Below are 8,178 nucleotides of genomic sequence, written 5' to 3' on the forward strand. Positions count from 1 at the left end.
TCAGTGGAATGAGCACTTGCCTGCCAAGCACAGGGTCCTGAGTTCAATCCCTGGTCCCACAAAAATAAATAAATAAATAAAAATAAAATGATGCTGATAATTTTCTGAGCTTAAAATTGTTAAGTCCATTAAATACACAGATGCAATGTGCTACGTGTAAGATTTAAATATATCCAGCACCTTTTCGTAAGTAGCTAACTCACCACCTGTAGAGGGGCAGCTGTTCTTTGTTCTGCTTGGAACTTCGCCAGTACCATCACCACTCAGAACATCACACTCCTCTCGCAGTCTAAGCTGCGGGGTTCAGCACATGCCCCCGGATGTGTACGTCTTTGTTGCTACGGTTTTATAAAGAGGGGCCAAGCAGTCGCAGGCTTTACGCACAACATATGCATATGCTATTGTATCACTAAACCCTTTATCTTGTGTAGTACACTTGGGATAGTATATTGACAACATTTTCCCTATGGAGTTTTTGTAGGTTTTCTTTTTCTGTGTAGCTTTTCCCTATGTGGTCTGAGTTTCACAGGAGGATAATTTAATCATAATTTAATCTCAAGTTAATTACAAGGATAACTGAGTCGGATTGAGCTGAGGCCCTTTCCCGTGAAATGCAATCCCACCACTTGCTCAGCCCTTGGGTCTGTCACAAGCAGCCCTGCAGTTGAAGTCCTGCCTCCCCTGCCAGCTCCAGCCAAAGGGACGGGTGCAGCGGCCTCTCCTCCCGGGCTTGGTGCAGGCTGTTCTTTGCTGCCAATGCCTGCACCCCATTCCTCCAGCACTCAACAAACCACGGCTCCTCAAACCTCCATGCTTCACCTCCACCTGCAGCCTCCATTTATAGTTCTTTATTTCCTTCAAATGACTCATTTCTCATAAATAAATTGATATTTTTCAGGAAACGTTTGTATCGCTATCGTAAGTAAGAAATCTGTCTGAATAGCCGTAAAAATAAAGCAACCATAAAAATAACTACAAGGGGAATGAACGTTATTATCCTGTATTTAGATATAATTGCCAGCATCCTGTGGGTGGAGGAGGAATGAAGAGGCTTCACAAAACGTGTTAAAAAAAACAAAAACAAAAAAAAAAAAACGTGTTTAGTACAGAGTGGAGAGTTTTCCTCCTTGATATGTTTCAAGACTTGAAAGAAAACAGAAGTTAGTAACTTTCTTGATGTAATTGAATACTTAGTTCTCCCTGTAGTCACCCACTCGACACTGCAAGCCAATCTGTTTGTCTCCACCATTCATCAAGCAGCTCGGAGGGCGCAGGCAGCCGTGTTCAAAGCATGCAATAAAACAGCGAAGCGGACAAGCAGCGGGTCTGTCCTACAGATCCACAGTGGATCTGGGAAGTGCTATAAAACGCCATCCCTTATGAACACCAATTGTGGGTTAGAGCCTCTTGGCGTCTCCAACATCTGAGAAGCCATACTCATTCGTAAACTGAGATAGTGGAGACCAAATTTCGAAACTGATGATTTATGACTTTTCAGTTTTCATAGGGAAAACTGAACAGTGGAACGTGGAGCATCTGCATATATCTGATAAGCTGCGATGTGCGACGCTGAAGTGATTTTTTTTTTTTAAGCCCACAGGAGTGAGGGGAGAGCCCACTGCGTGGCGTGGAAGGAGCCTGGGTTCACCTTCAGGGTCCCTCCTGCGCCTTTGCCTAATTCACAGCTAACAGCTCGGGGCGCTTCTCGGCCTCTCCGCCTGCGCCGCCGCCGACGCCGCCGCCCGGGAGTCGACCCGGAGCGCCCAGTCTCCGCTGTTGGCTTCAAAGCCTGGGCACTTCCCCAAGAATCCACCAGTCTGGTCCGACTGTCTTACGGACCATTCTGGGAGCTCCCCCAGCATCAGCACCTGGCCCTCTCCTCGGGAGCCGGCTCCATGCAGCCCAAGGCTGCGGCGACAGGCAGTGGCACCTATTTCTCAGCACGCGCGGCCCAACTCACGTTAAACGGGGTTTGGGGGGCTCTGCAGAGGCACCCTAGATGGGCCCCAACGTTAGGGGGCACGAGCGTGGCTCTGGCAGCGCCTAGGGGTTGGTGAAGCTGGAGAAGTCTAGCCTAGGTCTGCGGCAGCTCGCTGCTGCGCAGGGAAGACGAAAGCAGAGCGCCCCCTTCTCTCGGGCAGATCTGCACTGACACCATCGCGGAGGGCATCGGGGGGGCTGCGGACAGAGGCGCCGGGAACACTCGGTTACCACCCCAACCCGCAGCGAGCAGGGTCTGGAAACCCTAAATTAGGCCAGGTCGGATGCCTGAGCCCCGAGAGCCGGCGCAATGGGGGTGGGGGCGAGTGAGTGTGCGGGTGCGGTACCCGCCCCGGGGGCGGAGCCAAGGCTCCAGCCCGCAGCGTGCGAGACCCGCGGAAATCCGCCCGGGCTCCCTCCCTGCGTCCGGGGATTGAGGTCGCAGCCGGCGTCCTCCGGCCTCCGGCTCTGCTGGGGCGTGAGGACGGCCTCCGCAGCCCGCTCCCACCCTGGCGCTTTCTGCAGCGGCGACCATGGCGCGGAGAGACGCCCCGCAGGACAGGTGAGTCGGGTAGGTGCAGTGCTTGCGGGGCCCAGAGTCTGTGGGCGGCGCTGCCCGCCTCCCGCTGCAGCTCCAGGGCGCCAAGACAGACTGCACTACAATTCCCATCAGCCGGCTCTCTGGGCTGCGGAGCCCTGGTAGTGGAGGTTGTAGTTTGTGTTCTGGAGGGGTGGCAGGAGGGGCTGCCCAGGCGTGCGTCCTAGGGGTGACCTTCTGACTGATCCCACAGCTACTACCTGGTTGGAATCAGCTTCTTCGTCCTGGGACTTGGCACTCTCCTTCCGTGGAACTTCTTCATCACCGCCATCCCGGTGAGGCTTGCTGTGGACTGACAGCCTCAGGCCACAGCCACCCGGGGTCTCTCCATCTACCCTGGACAGAAGCTTACCAGGCGGTCCCCACCATGCTTCCTTTGACAGAGCCTGAGAGGGAAATCCTTTCTTCTGGCCAGGAAGGTCTCTTAGGGGTCTGTGACCTGCAAAGGATCTACTCACCTGCTTCCTCAGTTTGTCGTTGATTCTGGGCCAGTCACTCCAGAAGTGGTTTAGGCATTTGGTTTTCTTTGCAATGGAATGAATAATTGTATTCATTCATTCATCAAACATTTAATGTGTAAGGAAGGCACTGGGAGATACAGAGAAACCAGGCACTGAACCCTAAGAAAGGTTAGGAACCTTACAAAGGGCTGTGAAACAACAGAAGTGTGGAGTGTGCTTTCTCTTTAGGATTAAATCATTCTTACATATTCAGTGGGGCAACTTTATAGATGTCTCTGGAGTACCTGGCTCTGCTCTCGGCCCTGGAAACCCAAAGATGAATTGGCCTCTGATTTTGAAAACAATAATGGGGCCAAAGTTATTAATAATGTAACATGCCAGCTGGTGGTAGCAGCATGGGCCTGCAGAGGCGGAGGCAGGAGGATTGAAAGTTCAAGTGCAGCCTGGGCAACTTAGTAAAAGCTTGTCTCAGAACTTAAGAATAATAAATAACTTTTAGGGCTTTTAGGTGAGTGCAAATGCCCCAAGTTCATTTTCCAATGCCAGGGTTTGGGGGAGAACATGACATCTGCCATCCCTGGCTTACAGCAGAGTATTGTGGGTCCCCAGGAGAAAAACATCGCTTCTGCTTCATAAAAGAGATTTGGGGTTCGGGGTGTGTTTTATGGATTTGTTTTTTTCACTTTTTTTTTTTTTTTTTTTTGAGACAGGGTGTCATGATGTAGTTCAGGCTGGCCTTGAGCTTACTTTGTAGCCCACTCTGGTCTTGAACTCATAATGATCCTCCTGCTTCAGCCTCCTAAGTACTGGGATTGCATGCATGCACCACCCACCTGGCTTGGATTTAGTTTTTTTGAGACCAAGCTTGCTGTACTGTCCAGTCCGGCCTTGACCTCACTGTGTAGCCCAGGTTGGCCTGAAATTTTCATCCTCCTGCCTCAGCTTCCCCAGCGCTGGGGTTAATGAGCATGTACTTCCACCCCTGAATTTGCATGAGAGATTCATAAATTGAGAGCTGGGTGGGCAAAGTGTACATGGGGACTTGGAGGAAAATAGAAAAGGAGAGGGCATTCCAAGTGACGGTCAAAGACTATTTAGAAAAAGACCCAAAGCCCCGGGGTGCCTCAAGTTTAGCAGAACAGAGCAAGGGACAGGACATAAAAGAGGCCGGGATCCAATTCTGAAGGCTCTCAAATGCTGTTCCAAATACTTGGGGCTTAGTGGGTTACAGTGGTGTGCACATGTAAATTCAGCTACTGAGGCAGGATTGCAAGTTCCAGGCCAGCCTCCACAATTTATCCAGGGCCCACCTCAAAACAAAACAAAAAAAGGGCTAAAGGGCTGGGGGTGTTGCTTAGTGACAGAGCACATGCTTAGCATGCACCCAGCCCTTGCTCCAGTCCCTACTACTATAAAATAAAACAAAAAACCCTTGGGCCTCTGCCCTGCAAGCAGTATAGGTGTGGGTAGAAAGTAGGAAGGGGGTAAACAGGATGCATTCCAAAAAAAATGCAGTGGCCCAGCACCTACGCAGAACCTAGCTAAGGGTGAGTATTCATAAGCAGCCGTAGAGTGCATAAATCTAGAGGTGTGAGGGTGGGGCCTGAAGCCAGGGCCCTGAAAGAGGGCAGGGTGTAGCAAGACCCATGCAGGGAGGATCCTAGGGTTTGGGCTCTGTCCCAGACTTCAGCCAGTCAATTCAGTGCACATCCATAGAACTTGGACTATGCCAGGGGCTGGGGACAGTACAAGGACAAGGCACCCATAGTAAGCAATTTTAAGTATGGGGGTGGGTACACTGAGGGATCCCTGACCTATACTGCCTTCCTTCTGACAGTACTTTCAGGCACGCCTGGCGGGGCTGAACAGCACAGCCGAGACCCTGAGCTCCAACCACACAGGTCCCACAGACACTTTCAACTTCAACAACTGGATGACACTGCTGTCCCAGCTGCCCCTGCTGCTGTTCACCCTCCTTAACTCTTTTCTGTACCAGTGGTGAGACCCTGCCCCAGGCTGCCCACCCTCCCCCTCCTCACTCTGTACTGCCCCGGCCCACTGGCCTGCCCTTGGTAGAACCTCTTGCTTGCCTTCACGTGCCCTCTACTCCCTTCCAAGCAGCATTCCTGAGGTGGTGCGCATTCTGGGCAGCCTGCTGGCCATACTACTGCTCTTTGCCCTGACAGCAGCGTTGGTCAAGGTGGACATGAGCCCAAGGCTTTTCTTTTCCATCACCATGGTTTCCATCTGGTTCATCAACTGTGAGCACTTCTTCCCTCCTTCCCCAGCTTCTTTGGAATCTACGGGACCCAGGAAGGGAAAACCAGCATTATCATTCAGATCCCTGATGAAGAAACTGAGGCCCAGTGGGTCTAGAAAAGTCATCTGCTGCAGTCCCATAGTGATATAGGACCAGCCTCCTGGCCCCGACCCCTATAGACCAAGGGCTGAACCTTAGAAGGGGAAGGAATGTGGAATATTGCATCAGAATAACCAGGGACCCTTAAGAAAGCTCATCTCTGCCCACTGAGTCCATATTTGCCTGCCAGTGCCTCCTCCGTAATGCTCTTGAGGTCACCAGCTTGAGTGGTGGCTCTATACCTGTCCATCCACAGCCTTCTGCGCAGTGCTACAGGGCAGCCTCTTCGGACAGCTAGGCACCATGCCATCCACCTACAGCACCATCTTTCTCAGCGGCCAGGGCCTTGCTGGGATCTTCGCTGCCCTTGCCATGCTCATGTCCATGGCCAGTGAGTAGACTTGGAGGGCTGCGATGGCCTCTGGATTTTGGAGGAACTGAGAGGGTGTATAAGAGGAAGCTGCCTAGGTAGAGACAGGATTGGGTCTGAGTCTGGGGAGTGGGGCTCTTGGGTCCTGCAATGAGAGAGAATGAGCAGGTAAGGCCTGGGTTAACCTGGGGTGGGAGCAGGATTCCTGTGAGTATCAGTAGTATGCACCAGCAGGTTGAAGGAGAGGAGGTAGGTCTAAGATTCAGCTAGATGAATTTGAATCTGTCTTACTGACTGGGGTCATTGGACAAGACATTTAACTTCTCTGTACCGTAGCTGCCTCATGTAAATGATGATAGGTCTCTGCTCAGGTTGTATTGAGCCTGCATACAATAAAAGAAAATTTGTGGTACATAGTAGCTAAAAGTAGAAGGTGGGAAGGGCTATTCTTGAATTTGTTTGTGAAATAAGGAGAGGAAGGTGGGAGATGGACCTGAGATATGTACTAGAGAAAGTAGGACAGGAGGCACCTGTCCTAAAAGGCCCCACGGGCCTAGGCACCTGTCCTCTGCAGCTGAAGTTTGTTTCTGTCACAGGTGGTATGGATGCCCAGACCTCTGCCCTGGGGTACTTCATCACACCTTGTGTGGGCATCCTCCTGTCCATCGTGTGTTACCTGATCCTGCCCCACCTGGTGAGCCTGATATTGGGCTGGAGGACTCGCAACAGGGCATCTCAGATGGAGCTCTGAGTCCGAAGCCCTGAGGTGCCAGGGGAGGTAGAAGAGATTTGAACTCAGCTCTGATTTCCCCAAAGGGTCAGCAACCAGGGAACCCCAGCCTCCAAGCCAATGTGGGGAGGGATCCAGAGCACCTTGCCTCAGACAGAGCTGACAGGTCCTGATCCTTCCTCAGGAATTTGCCCGCTACTACCTTGCCAAGAAGTCCTCACACGTCCCAGCTCAAGAACTGGAGACCAAAGCTGAGCTCCTTCAGTCTGGTAAGCCCCAAGACCTGCAGGGCAGGTGTAAGACATGGAGGAAGCATGAGCCAGCTTCCCTGGGAAGGATTCTCCTCTGTCCTCACTAAAGTTCCATCCCTAGGAGGCGTGTGTGAGCAGAAGACTATCACAAAAGTCATCCTTAAAAACAAAACAACAGGGGCTGGGGAGATGGCTCAGTGGAATAAGCACTTCCCTAGCAAGCGCAAGGGCCTGAGTTCAATCCCCGGTTCTGCCAAAAAAAAAAAAACCTTATTTAATTGGTACAGGGTTTCACTACACAGTTCAGACTTGTAGTGAACCTCCTGTCTCAGCCTCCCCAGCACTGGGATTACAGGCATGTGCCACCACACCCAGTTTGGGGGCAGACATGACATGTGGTACCAGGATGGAACCCTTGTCTTTGTGCTTGCCAGACAGGTACTTAGACCACTGAGCTATCTCCCCAGCTCCTTATAAAAGTCATCCTTGCTGCCCTTTTGGTCTCAGGTTTGTCAGTAGCCATCCACCATTAGTGTGTTATCATTGTTTCAATACTAGAAGGCAACACAAGCCCAGGTTTGTCCCCAGAAAAACTATTGTTGTATTATTCAGAAAGAACCTGGAGAGTATCTAGATGTAGTAGTCTCCCTATAAGCCTCTCCATGAAGTAAGAAGAGTTGTTTCTTCTATATAAAGGAGAGGCAATAGAGCTTCATGCAGTAAACTCTGGATCCCAATGCAACTGAATTTGAATCCAACTTGTGTGGCCTTAACACCTCTAGCTTCAGTTCCTGATTTAAAAAATTATTAGGGCCAGCCAAATAGCTTAGCGGATAAAGCACCTGCAAGGAGGCGCAGGGGCCGAGGGTTCTATCCCCAGGCCTGCCATGCCAGCCCCGCCCCCGCAGCACCCTGAGAGGGCAGTTGAGACTGGGCATAGTGGTATGCTCCTGTAATCCCAGCTCTTGGGAGGCTATAAACAGGCGGATCACTATGAGTCTGATCTAGTAGTAAGAACCTAAACACCCTGTAGACCCTTCCCTAAAATACAAAAAATAAATAACTTAATTAATATTTGTATTTGGTACAGGATCTACAGGGCCTCACTACACAGATGAGACTTGTAGTGATCCTTCCTGTTTTTTAGCCTCCCAAGTGCTGGGATTACAGACACTTGCCACCTTGCCCAGTCTCAATGGCCGTCTCAGCGCACCCCAGGGGTGGGGCTGGCATGGAGAGCCAGAAGGAAAAAAATTATCTTTTTGTTGTTGTTTTTTTTGAGACAGTCCTGCAATATAGTTCAGAGTGGCCATGAATCCTGTAGGCATCTAGGTTAGCCTTGAATTCATGGCAGTCTTCCTGCCTCGGCCTCCCACATGCTGGGATTATAGGCCTGTGCCATCACACCTTGCAATTTTTATCTTTTTTT

General features: G+C 51.1%; 1 protein-coding gene across 4 annotated transcripts in view; it reads left to right on the forward strand.

Moving 5' to 3' along the window:
- The first annotated feature begins 2,413 nt into the window (after positions 1-2,413).
- The window catches only part of Slc29a2 (solute carrier family 29 member 2), a 10,188-nt gene continuing 4,423 nt past the window's right edge, over positions 2,414-8,178 (forward strand). For 2 of the 4 annotated variants that reach the window (XM_023710799.1, XM_023710800.1), the window contains exons 1-7: positions 2,414-2,542; positions 2,772-2,853; positions 4,877-5,037; positions 5,158-5,300; positions 5,655-5,789; positions 6,365-6,462; positions 6,683-6,767. In XM_023710799.1, the coding sequence (XP_023566567.1) occupies positions 2,514-2,542; positions 2,772-2,853; positions 4,877-5,037; positions 5,158-5,300; positions 5,655-5,789; positions 6,365-6,462; positions 6,683-6,767 (733 nt within the window). In that variant the 5' untranslated portion in view covers positions 2,414-2,513. The remainder of the gene's footprint in view (positions 2,543-2,771; positions 2,854-4,876; positions 5,038-5,157; positions 5,301-5,654; positions 5,790-6,364; positions 6,463-6,682; positions 6,768-8,178) is intronic. The other 2 variants (XM_004627197.3, XM_023710801.1) reach the window with 2 other exon arrangements.

Source organism: Octodon degus, unplaced genomic scaffold (assembly GCF_000260255.1).
Source record: "Octodon degus isolate 3935 unplaced genomic scaffold, OctDeg1.0 scaffold00018, whole genome shotgun sequence".
NCBI lineage: Eukaryota > Metazoa > Chordata > Mammalia > Rodentia > Octodontidae > Octodon > Octodon degus.